Source organism: Telopea speciosissima, chromosome 7, assembly GCF_018873765.1.
Source record: "Telopea speciosissima isolate NSW1024214 ecotype Mountain lineage chromosome 7, Tspe_v1, whole genome shotgun sequence".
Lineage (NCBI taxonomy): Eukaryota > Viridiplantae > Streptophyta > Magnoliopsida > Proteales > Proteaceae > Telopea > Telopea speciosissima.
The window spans coordinates 24404222-24423117 of record NC_057922.1 but is presented as its reverse complement, the minus strand read 5'-3'; the positions used below and the strand labels follow the sequence as shown (position 1 = coordinate 24423117).

The 18896-nt window shown below is 38.0% G+C and overlaps 1 protein-coding gene and 1 pseudogene across 2 annotated transcripts; one reads left to right on the top strand and one right to left on the bottom strand.

The window, feature by feature from the left end:
- The first annotated feature begins 763 nt into the window (after positions 1-763).
- Positions 764-17803, top strand: LOC122668005 (protein SULFUR DEFICIENCY-INDUCED 1-like). 2 transcript variants are annotated; one of them, XM_043864520.1, is made up of 5 exons: positions 764-982; positions 1856-2068; positions 2170-2325; positions 3005-3426; positions 17785-17803. In XM_043864520.1, exons 1-4 carry the CDS (start codon positions 866-868, stop codon positions 3413-3415), a joined length of 897 nt encoding a protein of 298 aa, XP_043720455.1. In that variant the 5' UTR covers positions 764-865; the 3' UTR covers positions 3416-3426; positions 17785-17803. The 2 variants fall into 2 exon arrangements, with proteins under 2 accessions (XP_043720455.1, XP_043720454.1); XM_043864519.1 differs by lacking the exon at positions 17785-17803 and having other exon boundaries at positions 3005-3482.
- On the bottom strand, positions 11468-17721 carry LOC122668006 (annotated as a pseudogene).
- Positions 17804-18896: the final 1093 nt, after the last annotated feature.

The following is an 18896-nucleotide window of genomic DNA, read 5'->3' as shown; positions in this document are numbered from 1 at the left end:
GTTTTCCCAAATTATTAATATAAATTCTCACCTTACCCAAAAATAAATAAATAAAACCTTAGATAGCTATGGTTGGATCCGACTCCTTTGCACGCAGGGTGTGCTGGAAGATGTCAGGTGCATCCTCATAGCTCGACATGTGGTTGAGATGTATTCGAAAGATGAAGAGTGATGCACACAACCAAACTGAATGCACATTTGCTGGAGAAAAGGATTTCCAATTAGGTGATGCACATCCATTATCACCCTCTGAACAATATCTCAACCACATGTCGAGTTATGGAGGTGCGCCAGACATCTTCCAGCGCACCCCCGCACTGCAGAGAAGCTCGATCTAGCTATTGCTTCCATTGGATGGGAATAATCTATTGTTGTGGCCAGCTCTGCTAGTTTCCCAAAGTTATAAGAAGGGAAAAGTTACATAATACATTAATACCTAATTCAAGGAAAGATGAATTCGAGGGAGACACGTGTCAATAGCAAAAACGTGGCGGGAGAGTTTTATTGGAAGTCTTCGGGGAGACACGTGACACGAAGGATTGGCTGGAGTCTAGAATCATTGGGTACCCGAGAACACAGAAATAAAGAGAGGCAGAAAAGAAGAGGGACGGAAAAGAGTCCAGATTCATTTTCGAAGATTGCTCTATATATAAGCCTCCTTCTCCGTCTCTCTTTTCGTGCTTGTCTCCCTTTCCGTTAAAGCTCTCATTTCCAATCCTTTTTCACTACTAAAGTCTCCCATTCGATTCTCTCTTCGATGACGAGTACAGTGTAAGAAGAGAAAGAGATAGAGAAGATAACAGAGACCCAGAAAGAGAAACAGAGAAGAAAGAGAGATAATAAAGACTAAACTCTAAAGAGAGAAATGCAAGGAGGAGGGAATAGGAAGATGAGCCCGAAAAAGGGAGAAAAGGAGCCTTTTCATGTCATCCACAAGGTTCCTTCGGGCGATAGTCCTTACGTTCGAGCTAAGTATGTTCAGGTATGAATTATATATCTCTTTCTCTTCTTTTCTTCTAGACCCAAATCCTTTTGTTTTTCCGTTTTTTGGATATGATCTGCACTTGTTTTTGTGAAATTAGGACTCTTGAATCGCTTTTTGTGGGTTTTTTTTTAATCTGAATGTTATGCTTTATTTCGATTTACTCTCGGGAAATGTCAGGAGAGGAAAACAGAGATCTCGGGACATGTCAGGAGAAGAAAACAGAGATTTCATGTTTCTAAAACTGTCTTGCCTGAATCCTGATTTCAATTAGTTATGGATTGGGTATCACAAATCACAACCCTTTTATTTTATTTTTCTGGTTTCGTTGTTTCACGCATTTGCTGCTTGGGTTGTTGTAACAAAATTTCATCTGAAATTCCATTTTGGATTCAAATACGGTTCTGCAAATTTCTGTTAGATGCAGACTTTCCTTTGTGATTCAGGTTTGACACTAGTTCATCAATCTGGACCTTTCATTATGGTCCACTCGATCACCTGATTTAGGCTCTTTTCCCTTAGTTTTTAATTACTTTCTTTCTTTGTTTTAATCTAATGCTACCTGTAATTTCGTGACGAGTTATGAAGTGTCTGACTCACTCGTCATGACTCGGCGTGTATCATTCATTCGTGCTGAACAAACCGCGGCCCTGTTTCTTCATGGTTTCAGTGTTGACATTTTCATTTCCCTTTATTACCCCTAATCATTTCTTTGAATTACTGAAACATCCCATGCCATTGCACTTCTCCAACTGCATCATCTGAATCCTTCACATTTTTGTCTCCAAAAGTGTTATTAAGTCTTTTAAACTGTTTGATGAGGTTTTGGTAACTTTATTGATTATATATAATGTTGGTGTTTTGTGATTTCAGCTGGTTCTGAAGGACCCAGAAGCGGCTATAGTTTTGTTCTGGAAGGCAATTAACGCAGGAGATAGAGTAGATAGTGCTCTCAAGGACATGGCTGTGGTGATGAAGCAGCAAGACAGAGCTGAAGAAGCAATTGAAGCAATTAAATCCTTTAGGGATTGTTGCTCCAAACAAGCCCAAGAATCACTAGATAATGTCCTCATCGACTTATACAAGGTATAAAACAATCCCTCACATTACCATAAATGAATTGCTGTTTAATTTAATCCTTTGCATGCTCTACTGCTGCTGATGATATTATTAATGGGCTTTGACAGAAATGTGGAAGAATAGATGAGCAGATTGAGCTTTTAAAGCAGAAGCTCAGACTGATATACCAAGGTGAGGCCTTTAATGGCAAACCCACCAAGACAGCCCGCTCCCATGGGAAGAAGTTCCAGGTTTCCATCAAGCAAGAGACTTCCAGGATACTGGTATGTAATTTATCATATTAATTCCTTTCTGAGCTTCTCATCTACTAATAAGTATACCAGAATTAAGAGAGTGTTATTGGTGAAGTCTTATCTCAGTTTAATCCAAGAATTACTGTTGATTCTTCCCCAATATCGGCTGTTTCTTTATATTATACTATGCAGGTTTTCCAATTTCTTCATTAGAATAGTGGAAACTTTTTTTATTGCTCGGCTGTGCGGACATAGTCCATCTTGGGTCAACCATGTAAATCTGTGTTTTGTATGTGTGATGATCTCTTTTTCGTTTTTTCATTTGTTAGTCGCTGTTCTGTTGCGTAGGTAATAATTCCTATAAGAGACAGAGCACGCCCAATTATATGGGGTTGGATAAAGAAATCCCATCTTATTTAGTGTCATATTCTTTTTAGGTTCTCAAATTTAATCAGTCCTCTTTGGTATGGAAAAGAGATGCATCTCCTTTCTGCTTTTTCCCCCTTGTCCTTATTGAGTTTTTTACTTGAAACATAAGCCAAATTGAAATGATACAACTTTGGCCTTTTCAAAGTCTCTGAAAACAGATACAATTCAGCTTGACTATGCTTATAATATATATTTGAGTATAATCTTGTGCTCTTGAGAAATAATTCATCTTTATTTGGTCCTCAAACTAATGATCCACACATTGATAATTGCAAAGCAGGGTAATCTGGGTTGGGCCTATATGCAACAAATGAACTATGTAGCAGCCGAGGTGGTATACAGAAAAGCACAGTGGATAGACTCAGACGCAAACAAGGCCTGCAATTTGGGGCTATGCTTAATCAAGCAGGCGAGATATGATGAAGCTCGGACTGTTCTTGAAGATGTCCTGCAAGCTAGAATTATGGGTTCAGATGACTCAAAATCGAGAAATCGTGCAGAGGAATTGATGAATGAGTTGGAGTCGCTAGAGTCAAATGAGTTGTTATCGACTCAATTGGGTCATCAGAATCTAGAAGAAGTCTTTGTGGAGGGGCTTGATCAGCTTTTGAGCAAATGGACTCCTTTAAGATCCAAGAGACTGCCCATCTTTGAAGAGATTTCTCAATTTAGGGATCAGGTAGCATGTTGAGTCAGAAATTTTTTGTATTATTTTTTTAAAAAGAAAATTTTCAGCATGTGGGTGTCTAGTAGATTGCCATGGAAGGTAAAAGATTTTAAACAAGAAAAGAGGCAAAATTACTGAGATAGGTAGGGAGGGGGTAGACATTGTAAAATATTTGTCAAATAATATTGGGGCATGTGGAATGTAATAATGTTCTATGGTAAGTAGGTGATAATGGTACTCTTGGTTCTTGTCGCAAGAACTTGACTAATAAAAGGAGGTGGTTACTGTAGATGATTCATCTGTATGATTCTTCTCTCCCCCTTTTCACTTGTTTAAGACTCTCACACTCTCTTAGCATATAAGCATGGTGGGTTTAACACCCGACAAAAAAAGAAAAAATCTCGTAAGCTTAGAAATCGTCTTCCTATTCTTTTGGAGATCAACAAGGTTGCTGACATCTTAGCAGAGAAAGCCCTATTAATAACGTGTGCGATAATATGATTGAATTTTACTCAAAAAAACTCTCGTAAGCTTAGGAATCATCTTCTTGTTCTAAGGAGATCAACAGGGTTGCTGACACAATATGATTGAATTTTATTCCCTGATTTGTCAATAACGTGTATGATAAATGATAAATGATAAATGATAATATGATTGAATTTACTCCATAATTGGAAGCGCCATGTATTCCAATTATACGTTCTTCTCATTTTAATGAATAGATCTCTTTTTGCCAAAAAAAAAAGCTTAGGAATCATCATAGCCTACGTATTTTTCTTACATAGGAACTTCCATTTGAATTAAAGAATAATTAATTTTCACACAGGCCTCCATTTGCAAGTAACTAGCAGGGTTTAATGTATCGGATACCTGGCCGACACTCTAATCGTGAACAGTATGGATTCGGAAATGGACAAATGGTATAATTGTCAAAAATCATATGGTATGGTATCTGTATAAATATTTTTGGGGAAGCAGTTTTTTGTACGGGAGTGTGGCCTACACCAACACTCCTATGTGTCTATCTCTCTCCTCTTTAAAATAAGGGGGTAGAGGTGTCTTTTCAAATGGGAAGGAGAGAGATAGACTCATGGGAGTGCTGGCGTAGGCCACACTCCCGGACAGTGAACTTTTTCCCATATTTTTGAGTGCAAAACCGTCTGATATGGATCGATACTAATACAGATACGATACCCATCCGATATGGATACCAAAAAACCATGCTAACTAGTGAATCCTCCATCTAGCTAGCGTTGGATCTTTCTCTACGCGCTTGTCATGTGGTGGGTGTAAGTTTAATTACTGATAAATACCCATCCCCTCCCCTCCTTTTCCAGATCCAGTTGCTCATCTGCTCACCACAGTTTCAATGTATTTTATTTGCCCATTAATGAACAACAGCCACTCCATGCTTCTCAGCTCCTTATTTCTTCAATTATTGCAATTGTAATAACCAGTTAGTTTTCTAGTTTCAATTCCTAACATGTGGAAATAAATTTATCTTAATAAGTCCATCCTCTGTCCCCTCTCCCTAATTCACTACCAATACAGCAAACTGCATGTGCGGATCCTCTACTTCTGCCTGCCCCTACTTCCATGTGCATCCTACACACAACAGGGTGCGCAAAGACCGCCTTACCTCTGCCCAAGCGCCTTACCCAAGTGCAGGTAAGGCAGTCTTTGCGCACCTCATTGTGTGGAGGGCTCACACAAAAATAGGGGCAGGCGGAAGTAGAGGATGTCGATTCCATTATTAATGCCTAATTCTTTCCCTGGCCCGTTCAATGGTAGCCAGTTAGCTCTCTAGCATCTAGCTGCAAACACATACCATCTCATGAACTATCAATCAACTCGGAGTCATGTTCTGGTTGTTGTCTGCTGATCAATCACCATCACCTTATTATTGATCGATCACAGTCTGTCAGTTACCAGCAGCAATATCAAGAATATATTAAGATGATATTATTTGTTTTTGCATTTTTAACTAGGGATGTAAATGGGTGCCCGAAAATCTAAATTCGATTCGCATTTGTATTCATTTAGGGGTATCTGAATTTTTATTCGAATAATCTGGAAAAAAAATTTTCTGATTCAAATAAACATCCAACTAATGATATAGAGGGTTTTCAAAAATTTATCAGATTCTAAAGAATGAGGAAATGAGACGTGAATTGAGAGTGAATCATATCCGTTGGAGGGGGAGAAAGGAAGGTCTGAATTATACAAGTCAAAGATGTAAACGGATAGTCAAAAATCCAAATTCAATTCGCATCCATATTTGAGCAGAGCATATATGAATCCGATCACATTGGATCCGTTTACATCCGTCAAAGCATCTCAGTTTAATTGGGTTGACGAGGATTCTGGCTTCTCAAGTCATATTTTATCACACTTTAAAACCCTATGCACAATCACATCATCTCATCCTCCAAAATTGCCGATTACCTTCAAAGAGTGTCCTTCAAGAATCATGAATGCCCACAATTCTCGTTTTGTTCCCATTTTTCTGCTGTTGAGATTAAGGCGGCTACTTTCCAAAATTGGGGCGATGAGGATTCTGACTTAGCAAGTCATATTTTATCACACTTTAAAACCCCATACACAGCATCCCATCCCTCCAATATATCCGAATACCTTCGAGAGTTTCCATCAAAAATCACAAGTGCCCATAATTCTAATTTTGTGTTCTTCTTTTTCTGCTGTTGAGATTAGGGCGGCCACTTTCCAAATTGGGGCTTATAAATCTAGGTTACCTGGAAAGTTTTTACTAGGCCAATTGGATAATTATTGGTACTAATGTAATTGAAGCTGCATAGCATTTAAAAAGATTATTCATCATTTTTGATAAGGGTGTCAATTTAGAATTGAAATCGAAAACTGAAATCCATCGTTTTGAAATCAATGCGAACCAAATCGAATTAAATCAGTTCGGTTTTAAAATTTTGAATGTTTCATCAGTTTGGTTTAGTTTCATGATTGAAACCGTCTTAATCGAATTACCCCATTTTCAAACTGAATAACTATTTTTTTAATGTTACAATTAATGTGGATGATAAATTTTAGGAAGAATTTTTTAGATCTACTGGATAAAAACATGATTTACAAAAATAGTAGATGTAAAAAATGTTTTACAATCACATGATACCACCTTGAACAGATTTACCAAATCTTCATATGACTAAAAAAATCTAATTGAATTACCTAAAATACCCTTAACCTCCTTTCTTTCACTTTGATTTTGTTTCTTTATTCAATCTTTTCATTTTTTTTAATTTTTTATTATCCCTACCCGTCTTCTTCTTCCTCAGACGAAGGAACACCCACAGCCACTCTCTCCTCCCTCTCCCTGCAACAACCCACACCGCCTAGAAAAGGAACCTCCTTCCACATCAATAGTCTTCAGGGGAACCCATCTATGGATCTGCCGGGCCCCTCTCCGTCCTCCCTCTCCCTCCACCCAAATCGCCTAGAAAACGAACCTCCTTCCACGTAAATAATCTCCAGGTGAACCTGTGTGGATCTGCCCGGCCCCAATGGTGCCATCCTTCTCAGCCAGAGGGCGTGATTGCCCGAGAATTGAACACACTGGCAGCGTGGCCGGAGGGGATAGGGCCGTCCAATCTTTTGAGTGAGAAGATGAATGAAATGATATATTGACAATTTGAGAAAGACAGAGACAGAGACAGAGACATAGTGAAGGATTGTTCACGTTTAAGGCTTTTAACCTGTCAATTTTCTCCTTTTTTGATCCTTAATTAATTATTCATGGATAAGTTTTTACTCTTTAGTGTTTAAACATTTATGAGGTATTATAGTATAAGTCTTCCTGCTGTTTTTTTATGGAAACGTTTTCCTGCTAATTGCTGAACAGGGAGTTTGGTGTTGGTGTCTGCAGAAAAGTGAGGCTGTCTGTATCACAGAAAGAAAGCCTGTTTGTGTGGGTGGGTTATAGTGTTCCAACTCGAAGAAAAGTGAAAATGGTGGGTTATAGTGTTGCAACACGGAGAACACTAAAAATAGCAAAGAAGACATGGAAGGAGTTCCCTTTTCTCGGCGAATCTCACGCTTCATTTTCTCTTTTCTTCTTTTGTATTAAGAATCTGAAAGACTATTGACATGGGAGGAGCTTCCTTTTCTGGGCGGCGTGGGTGGACAGAGGAGAGGGGAAGGGGAGGAAGGTGCGAGTTAGGAGGAAGAAGGGTGGGGGTCAGTAAAAAATGGAAAGGTTGAATACAAAAATAAGAACGAGGGGAGAGAGAGAGAGAGAGAGGATGCTGAGGGTATTTTGGGTTGTTTGTTTAACTCTTTTTACTTACTTACATGGGAATTTGGTAAATCTTTTCAACTTGGTGACATGTGATTGTAAAACATAAGTTTCATTTATCAGTTTTGTAAATTTTTTCATTATCTAATAGATCTAAGCAATTTTTCCTAAATTTTATTCCATTTTAATGTTTGGTGAATTATGACTTTAACCAACAAGAGGTTCTTTTGTTATAAGTATGTAGAGAAGTTTGCCTAAAGAACTAAAATAGGAATCAAATCTAATACAGGCCGAATAAAAACCGAACCATGCTAGTTCAGTTCTAATTTTGATACACATGCTCCTATTCAGTTTCAGTTCTGTTTCTAAATGTTGTATCTTGAATCGAACCGATTAACACCCATACATTTCGATATCAAAACAAAACAAAAATAAATAAAAATTCTTGAGAATATAGATCGTTTTTGACCTATTAGTCTCTGATTTGTTTTCTACAAAATCATTACCAAATGTCTTCTCAACAGGGTAAAACCTATGTTAAGCTTCATTAATAGCCCTCCTAAGAGATTTTTTTTTTTAATTTTACTTCCCACTAGATCCATCTCAGATAACATTTATGTGGCTCATGAACTCTTGCACTCTATGAGAACGAAGAAAGATAATTTTGGTTGTATGGCTCTAAAACTCAATCGGTGCAAAGCCTATGACAACATTGTATGGGTATTTTAAGACGGATTCTTCAAAATTTTGGGTCTTCCTCCATCTGGGTGCATTGGATAATGCAATGTGCCACTACTGTTAAAGACCGAGTTAAATTAAATGGCTAAGTAACTAGACAAGTGACACCCCACTGTGGACCTCTTCAAGGATGTCCCCTAACCCAATAATTGTTTATCATATGCCAAGAAGCACTTACCCATCATCTCCTTCAGTCTAAGAGACATAATCTCCTTCGAGGCTTGAAAACTGGCAGACATGGGCCTCGTGCTTTACACTTATTTTTTGCACAAAATTTTTTTGGAGGTTAGGGTTAGGTCTCTTGGGCTCGGCTCCGTAAATACATGATTTCCTTCTTGTGGGTTTACATTGTAAAGTGAGTAATGGGCACTCTTTAGATTGACTGCTGTAATGATCCCTGGGTTCCAACTTCCAATCAATCTTGCGACCTCTGGATCACGAATGGTGGCTGATCTTATTAATAGTACACTGAATTGAGATTCCTCTATTACTGCTGCCTATTTTTCACCATATGAGGCTCTAAACATATCATGTCCATACCCTTGGAAATTTCATCAATACCGAAAGATTGGATTTGGGCGTTTTCTAATTAGGGAAAATTTTTTGTTAGTTAGGTATATTATATTGCTCTTCCTTCTAAGTAAATCAGGGCTAACTAAGGGAGCTCTTCCCATATTGGTCACAGCTCTAGAGCTACGACTTTTGCCCCAAGTTAAAGTTGTTTTTATAGCGGTGTAGGTCTGAAGTTCTAGGCGTTAATCAATTACTCTATCAGCGGCAACTAAGTTCGGTTCCTCTTCACGTACCAACAGATGAACGTTCATGTGAGAGCCAACCACCTGTCCTATTTTTGCCATTTACAAGAGGATGAGGGGTTTTTATAGAAACAAAATTAAAATGTGATTGACTCCAAGATGTACGTTCACCTGTTGGTACGTGCAGCTGATCCATTATCGCGACAACACTTGCCTAGCCCTGATTTCCCTATTTGTCATAATAGTCCTGAATTTATTTTGCATGCTCTTTGAATAGTGGCCTTTTGCCGCCTCATCTTGGAAAGCATCTCTTCTTCCCAGTCTTAATTATTTTGGCACTACTATTAAGGACTGGATTTCCTTTCATCAACTTTAGCATTGGAAATTTATTTTGCATCTCTTCTTCGCATTGAATTTATTTTGTGTACATTTGACCCTCCCCATACCCTGCTAAATGTGGGAGCCTAGTGTACTTGGAAAAAAAAAACTTTAGCATTGGGGAGTTTATGGTGAAAGATACCGATATAATTAACTTGGGTATCTTTATTAGAGGTTGGATGAGGTTGTTATACGAGAAACATTCTCGTACGCCAGATGACGGACATATGCGTTATTTGGAAGAATGATAATAATTTTGTGTTCCGACATATGAGCTCTGATCTAACTACCACCCATCAAGGCATACAATCTTTTTGTTGCTGAAGGGTAGCAGGCTTTCACTTGTACTTCTGGCCCTAGTTGGGCAACACTCCATACGGAGGGTGTGGTGTCGTTATCCGTGCCCTCTGGCATGGTCAGTTCATAGCGGCAAAGTGCAATCATAGCACAGCGGTTTTTCATGTCTTCAGTGAAGGCTGAGTTGATACCTTATGGGATTCTGGTAGCTCGCAGTCTAACATACTGAAATCTGGTTGTGATCCCTGATTGTCATGTTGCCATTGTCTGCTTGAATAATTCATCTGCCATGGTGGATTGAGCTACTCAAGTACTAATTGATGATATCTGTGTGCTAGCCACGCAATTTGATTTGATTTATTTCCGCTATGCTTTATTGTCGACTCTACACATTAGCTTAGAGAGCATCATCCTATTTTTTTTGTAGGGAGAGGGGGAGGACTCTGGAACATCATCTTTGTTTCTCTTTTGTTTGATGGATTATTCCACCCCTTATTTCTCTGTTTTTGTACCTTTTTTTTTTCCTGAATAAAATGTGTTCCATCCGGTTTGTTTCTTAATAAAATTTTCTTTCTTGAAGCTTCAAAAAAAAAAAAAAAAAGGTAAATGATTCCTACCTAGGGTACCTAACATTTCAAGAAATTACAGTTAAGAAACCCAATGTTTCACATATTATGTTTAGGTACCTAAAGCTGAAGCAAGATAATATTAACCAAATTAATCAATTTTACCCTTATATATATCTTTACCTTTCTATTCAACATATATCCTTACCATTCTTCCCTACCCTCACCACTTTACCCATGTCCCGCTTGCAACTCCCTCACCCCCATCACTTACCCGTCCTACTTGCAACTCCCTCCCTCACCTCCATCACTTACCCCTGTCCCGCCATCGCAACCTTTCAAGTTCCGACAGTGACAGGTCAAATCTAGCTGAAATTTTATGGACAGACCCCATGGTCCCTGTCCGTATGTCAAGTTTCAGCCCAAACAAAATATACCAAATAACATAACAAAACATTGAAAAACAGCGAGAGATCTAGCGGTAATTAGAGTAACTATAGGCATGCATGGACACATGAGAGGGTATGTCATCAAATGGACAAGTATTAGTACGACTAAAATTTTTCACGTGGGCTATTTAGACCATTCCTTAGAAATCCAAGGGTATAAGATGTGCCACATCATTCATCTACATGGACAACCTAGATATTGAGGAGATTCTTTCCCAAATGTCTGTATAGGAAAACATTTTCTAAAAATATAAAATACCAATAAAATTATGTAGTTCCAATCCACATCTAATCATTATTAGGGTAAGATATGGACCATAGATTAGATGGATGTTAGTATTACTGCAGCTTATATTTTCAGAGGAGAAACCTAGAATCTGGAGTAACCAAATCATGAATTTGACCCTAGTGTGAGAATTATGCACGTCTTTACGGCTAGGGAGAAGAAAATTTACACGTTTCATGAGGAATCAAATTCAAGGTTGAGAGATGGAAGATGCTATATCCCACAAGTTGCAGTTCTCTCCTACCCTTGCACATGTTACTTCAGTGTAGTATGGTTCCGTTACAAAAAATTGTAGCGTTAGATGTAAAAGATAGTTCTACAACCATATAATATTTCCTTACAACCAGTAATAACAATAATGACATTCAAACAAATTTCACATCAGCCTGGGGGAAAAGACCCCCCCCCCCCTGTTAAAGAAACTTCTACTCTAATACAAAGAATTCAATCTATACAAGCAAAATGTCATTCAACACAAAACAATCCCAATCCAAAAGGCTAGCAGAAACGGTAGCAGGGTATCCAAAAACAAAATTAAGAAAAGAGGGGGGAAAAAGAATACAAAACAAGAGGTGGGTGGGTGATGGTAAGAGAACTCATTCACAGGGTAATTTGAACAGAGTGCCGGACACCAACCTTGTAAGATGGTTGTAAGCATAATTGTAGAAGTTGAGCACATCCAGCAGAAGTAGGAGAGCCGCATCAACATTTAAAGCCATGGCATACTGACAAAATAATGATAAGGATCAGAGCAATGATAATACCCAAAACAATCAGCTTCACCTTCATATTTTGCAGCCACATCTTCCTCCTCATCTTGGTCCCCTGTTCCCTGAAACCTTGGGCCTGCAACAAAAAGTATTATGGAAGCCAACGTCACATCACAGTTTAAATAGCAGGAATGCATGCATACATGGAGAGGAATGATGGAGCAAAAGATAATTAAATTGAGACTAAAACTAGGTTAAAATTCATCAATCCCCATCAAACTGGACGGAAATGGCCTCCAAATTCTTTTTCCCTGTACAGATAAATAACCTCAGAGAAACAGCTTGGTATAAACAATCTGGTATCTCACTTGAAAGTACGACTTAGTTCTAGGGACCTTGCTATTATCAGTTATGGAAAAAAATTTTGATTCCCCACCAAAAAAAAAAAAAGGGGGGTGGGGGGGAGAGGAGAGGGGGAGTCTGCTGCAGTCAAAGCACTACGATATTAGGTAGATGCCTCTCCTAACCTGTGAATGAAGACTCTCTGTTTTGTCCACCAGAAGCTCTATCTTCTCACCACGGTCAAGAACCTAAACTAAAAAAACAAATTGGGTAAGTCAACTGCAAAACAAATTCCAAAATAATAAAAAATGCATAATGCAAATTTTATTGTAACAGTTACAGGGTAAACCATAATCTCTTGCCTTCTCTATGTTTTCCATCATCACTCCCTTAACTTCAGAAACCTGAGCTTTTACTTTTGCAAGCTTGCTGATTTCCTCAGGATGTTCCGCACAATACTGCATTTGCTCCTTCAGTTTTGGCCTAAAACATTAATGATGCTATTTTTCATTAATTCCACAGTCTGATGAATACAATTGGACGTTATGATAAAGGGTTAGAGAATAGAATTACCCAAACTCTTTGTTCAGGCTGTTGGCAACAGCAGTTGCAGCTTTTCCTCCTCCATATCTCTTGTTAAAATCCTCCTTAACTCGCTCAAGGAACGCAATAGGAATTTGTCTACCAACAGACTCCACTGCTACCACACAAAAGGCTGCAGTGTCCAGATAAATCTAAATTCAGATCCACATCAAGAAAAAGTTAAGGGTCAAAGAGATAAACATAGACTACACACCGACCAATCAAGATGGACAGACATCTCATTTGAGACCAAAAAGCACAAAAAAATTTGTGTTACTATACCACTTAATTATGAGAATCACCAAAATATATACTAAAATGAAATTTTAGTAAAATAAAGAAGGTTTATTTTTGGTATCTGGGCTCAACCATAAATAAATGTGATATAGAGGACGATGTTTCACAAAGAATTAAAATAGGATAGATGAAGTGGCGAAATGCATCCGGAGTGTTGTGTGATTGGGGTATTCCTTTAAAACTTAAACGGAAATTTTTTTAGGACAATCATATGACCGGTTATGATGTATGGTGCAAAATGTTGGCAGTTAAGAAGCATCATATAGATAAACTCTAGTCAATGTAGTGGAGATGAGGATGTTGAGATGGATGTGTGGCATACATAGGAAGGATAAAGTAAGGAATGGTCATATTATAGCTGGTCTTAGATTAGCTCCGATACATGATAAGCTACGAGAAAGTTGTTTGTGGTGGCATGGCCATGTTCAACAGAGGCTTTGGATGCTCCAGTACGTAGGAGTGTGATTTGATTCAAATTGAAGGAACTAAAAGAACCAGGGCAGACCTAAAATGACCTTAGGAGAAGTGGTAAGGAACATAGTTATTAAGGCACTGCCTGGTGTGCAGGCTGATTTTTGGGGGTCTAAGTAGTTGTCGCCTTAGTTGTATTGAACACCTTGGCCTTTATTTATGCCAAATATCATTTAAGTAAATGATAGATATTATTCATAAACAAGTAAATACCCCCTATTTGATTCCAATAAAAATAGTTAAAAAACAAAATTCCAAAAGGATAAAAAGTCTACCCTCAGTTCAATAATAAAAACTGGCTTTTCGGCGGTAGATGAAAATTTCAACTTTCTAATGCTGAGTGTTTTCTCAAATCTAAATATTCCATAAATCTTAATATAGTAAAACATTACTAAAAGCCAAAAGAACAGTAAAATATTCATTTTTTTTAAATATCTAAAATTCAGTGTTGGTCAGGCCTTTTCTTTGCTAGGTTGGGTGCTCGTAGATCAGCTTTACTCTGCCCAAGTGCTTGGTTGCATGGGGCAGCACGCCTTCTCTTTACACCTCTGCCTCCATTTCTGTCTCTTATGTTGTTAGGTAGGGGTGGGTAACTCACCCCCTCATATACGAATTCTCAGTCGGTTTGGCGACTCATCCCTCCCAGGCATTGATACAATATTTTATTCAGAGTAATTTTGGCAACATTTGCATACACCAAATAAAGTTTAACCGGAACATAACTCCTTTAATATAAATCAGATGTAATCAATCTTGGATTTGTTGGAAAGCTGGTTTTGTGCGCTACCTAATACAAAAAGTCTCATGTAAAAATAAATCGTTTGACCATTCAAACTTCTTAGAGAACAAGAAGATTTCTCTAAATCGAGAGCAGTTTAATTGTTTATAGATAAGATCATATTTTCTGAGAATAGTATAAACCAATTGTGGGACTAGGTATACCATGACAATGACCAATTCCAAGACCAGTATAAACCAACTGTTTGTTTTGATTGTTTCAAAATTTTAATAGCTTGTTTCTTCAGTTGTGTTGTCTTCCAGTTATATGTTGATTTTGATGACTTGATGTGGCTTAATATTGATTTTTGATGACTAGATGTGTATATTATAACATACTAAATAATGTTAGAAAAAAGGCAAAATAAAAAATAAGCCTTGGTCGCCTAAGCGCTTAGGCACCCCTCCACGGCCTTGGATCACTTTGCCGCCTTGACAACTGTTGTGAGGAAAGACATGCATAGCTTAGGTCCTGTATCAAGTATGACCTCGAATAGAGCTGATTGGAGGGCAAGGATCCATGTAGCCAACCCCATTTAGTTGGGATAACGCTGAGTTGTTGTTGTTGTACCAAAATATCTACTAAAACATACATTCAGATTTTCATTTATTTCCTACATATTATGACCTACTTCATTGTCACATTCAAATTGACGGTTTGTATAGAAACATTGTAATAACCAATCTCTCCATTCTTATATAATGGACATATCACATGCAAAACGCAGTTATAGAAATTCCCAGAAAAAAAGGCAGTATCACACTAGCTAGCCAAAAAAAAAAGGGCACGAGTGATATTTTCATGGGGAGAGAAAAAGGTCACACACAAGGCTGCAGAAGCAACAGATTTAAAGCCCCATCGCCTGCTTTTAATACTTTAAAATTCGATCCAAGTAAACCTTACACTTGTGAGGTCGGTGTGATGAAATGAGACTTACAACACTTATATTTAACATAAAAATATGCCAAGATAGAGGTAATATTGCCCAGTAGAGCAAAAATAAATTTAACGCAGTTACACTGGGAAGCCAAAGAATTATCAATGTCAGTCTTTGATAACAGAAATTTGGAAATTGAAAGAGTTCAAACCACACCCACAAGGACAACTTTAACCAAGACCCCACTGTTTCATGCATGTTCAAATTAAGGGTTGTTTGAGAGCAAAATATTTTGAATATCATATCCATGAACCCAAATGCTATCTCAAAATTTGTTATTTTTCAAAAAAAAAAAAATCCAACTTGAAGTAAAAATCTCTTCCTGTTTTAAAAGCTCAAGAATGGGAAAGGGATTAGCATGGTAAAACCGGATCAGAGCATTCTAGCCATCCAGTTGAAGATGTAGGCACGGAATATGTTAAAGACTGATCAACAGGAAAGAATCACACAACCCAATGGCTTTCTTTCCTTTATTTTGCCTTCTTAAAAAAAAAATAATAATAATAATTCAACCGCTTGTGCTGTCATCCCACTCCATGTATGGCAATGTCTGCAGGTTCACAAGAGCTTGTGTCGTCACCCATTACTTCAAGCCAGATAATCTTAAACCACTTGTATTTTTTACCACCTCTAATTTGCATGACAGTGGATAGGAAGGAAAATTGTTCAACACAAAAGCTTGCCATTGTCAGGCTTGTCAGCAGTGAACCCTAAGTGGAGGTATCCAAGAGCATCACTGCCCTAAGGGCCACTCCCCAGATTTGGGAAGGCAAATAATCACCCTAGGCCTTCAAATGAAGGAATTTTCCATCACCATTTTCATCAATATTCCTTGCAAGGCTATCTACTTCAGGCTTAGCTGCTTAGTGCAAACATAAGAGTAGATATTTAGCTCCAGCTATTTAACAATCATCCATTATCCTATTTGCAATCCAAAACTACAGTCCAAGTACCATATAGAGGTGGAGATTAGAATCTACGGAGCAGATGCGTCCTTTATGGAAGATTTCTCTGACACATTGTCAGTGGCACCTTTATGAAGCAATTCCTGGACAGATAGTTTGCCACCTCAGATTTATGAGATATCTAAATTACAGTCAAGTCGACAGTCCCATCAGCATTCTATTCCTATCCTCCTCTTATCTACTTCTATTCTTTTCCCTTTTTTTCTCTACCTTCTTGCTGATTCTCACTCTATAATCTTATCCGTCAGATTATACAACCGGAGCTAATTCTTCTCTACCAACATTCATTGTGGGAGCAGAGGACATGGCCGATCTCAGGATCGTGGCTAAGGACTGTTACCAACGTCAATGGTAGAGCAGAAACCTAACAGAATACCTATATAAACATCCTTGAATTGCTACTTACAAGGCAGTTTACTATACTTTCAAGTTTTTTTTTTTTCACAAACAAAAATATAATCGAAGGCTTTTAGGTACCAATCTTGAAGTTTCCAGTCGAACAACTTACTCTAACCAGGAAAAAAAAGGTACATCGAAACAAAAGAGCAAACAACAGCATAAATGAAGTAATTCTAAATGGATCAGAAATATCCGAATATTTGTCTTCCATGCCTCAAATCAGCCCCAAGAGAAGTAATATGAAATGGACCAGATAATTCATCAGCTACAAAGTTCATATAACTTTTTTTTTTTTTTTTTTTTTTTGGGGGGGGGGGGGGTTGTTGTCTACGCGAATCCATCTCCCTAGAAAATCCGAAAGCTAACTCAACTGTAGGGATTATGAATAGAGACTCACAAAACTAGAAAAATACAAAAAATATAAACCTAAACGCCTTGTGTTTCAGATTACAGCGTATTATAATCATTTTTTTCTTCTGATCATTGCTTAACAGAACAGGCAGACATAATCGAATCACAAGAAGCGAGAAACAGTTACGAACTTACGATTAGGTAAAAGAAAAGAGGAAACAAAAACCGGTGGAAAAAAAGTGAAATCGATTTTTTTCTCTAGGCAAGAGAATGAATCAGAATATAGAGATTCTGTATCGACATCAGAAACAATATACTGGTAAAGCTAAGAAATAGTCCGACCGAAAACAAATCACCGCCAGATCAATCAACGCGAACATTAAAACATGACACCAATTATTAAAACAGGACCAAATCTACGAATCGAGGAGGAGAAAATGGAAAATGAGGACTTACTGAAACCGTCCTCAACGAGATAATTAAAGGTGTGGTTATCCAAGTTGTAGGTGAACTTATTGTTGCTAGCTGGAAGCTTTTGAAGGCATTGAGATGCAATTTTGGTGAAATTGCCACTAAATTCTGTGTATTCAGCAATGATCACCGTTCCTCTAGCAACGAAGCTGTAGATCAACGACTGCTGTCCCATCTTACGAACCCTAACACTAAAGCTATCAGTTGCAGAGACGGAGAGAGAAACTCCGAAAATGGAAGGGGTCTTGAGAGAGAAAGAGAGAGAGAAAGACGATCAGAGAACGATGAATTGTTTTTTCTTTGGTTTTTCTTATAGGGAGAAATGTTAGGAACAGGCCGCAGAGGCGAAAATAAAGTATTTATATAGATATTTATAATTTTAAGTTTAATAAAATATAGCTATCGGACAAAACGGCGAGAATCCGCACTGCGCGGGAGAGAAACAAGGTACGTTGGTCAATAGTAGTATAGTACTGCCCGAATCGTTATCCCCGCCAATTGGCTGCCAGCTCCAAATCCTCCACTTCCTCACATATTAACAGAAATAACCATCCTACTCTTTACCCAAAAAACATGCTACTTAAGTTGGGGTAGGGTGGTCATTTTCGCTCTTATGTGAGAAATTGAAAAAAATTGGAACAGGCAACAAATTGGGATTTGGGAAGCCAAATATATTGAACCACCCTCATACAAAGTTAATATCAAGAATCTCATATTTATATTTGGGGGGAGAGTTTTCTCTTCGGTAGTGTGGTCATTTTCGTTCCTATGTGAGGAATTGAAGAAAATTGGAACAGGCATCGAATTGGGATTTGGGAAGCCAAATATATTGAACCACCCTCGTACAAAGTTAATATCAAGAATCTCATATTTATATTTGGGGGGAGAGTTTTCTCTTCGGTAGTGGTGTTCTGCATCAGCACGAGGGCCAATGAGAGTGCACATGAAAATATCAATATAGGGAGAGGGATTTTTGCTTTTCATAGGGGCAAGGCGGTCATTTGGGGGGGACTAACTCTTGAGTGCGGGGACCACATGATTGGATGGCTCCTTTTTTCTCTAAAAAAAAAAAAGTGGTCGATGCAAGGACATAGAGGCTATATTTGAAAATAAAAACTGAGAGAGAAATAAGTACACAACTAGTTAACAGGCGAGACCAATGGAGGCGCATGATTGGATAAAATACAAGAAGGGTAGGGGAGTCATTAAAAAGTAGAAGAGAGACACAATAGTCCTTAGCTAGTGGTAACCGTTGGTGTGTCCAGCATTTTTTTCATTTTTTTTTTCTTTTGGTAATGGGGAATTTTATTAAATCAGGGAATGTGTACAACTAGTAGCTTCATGAGCACATAAATCATAAAGCCACAGAGTAAATAAAGGCCAATCTGTCACACACACACACAAATAACATGACTTTCCTTGCCAGGGCATCTGCTACACAATTAACAGCCCGTGGAATACAAAGGAAC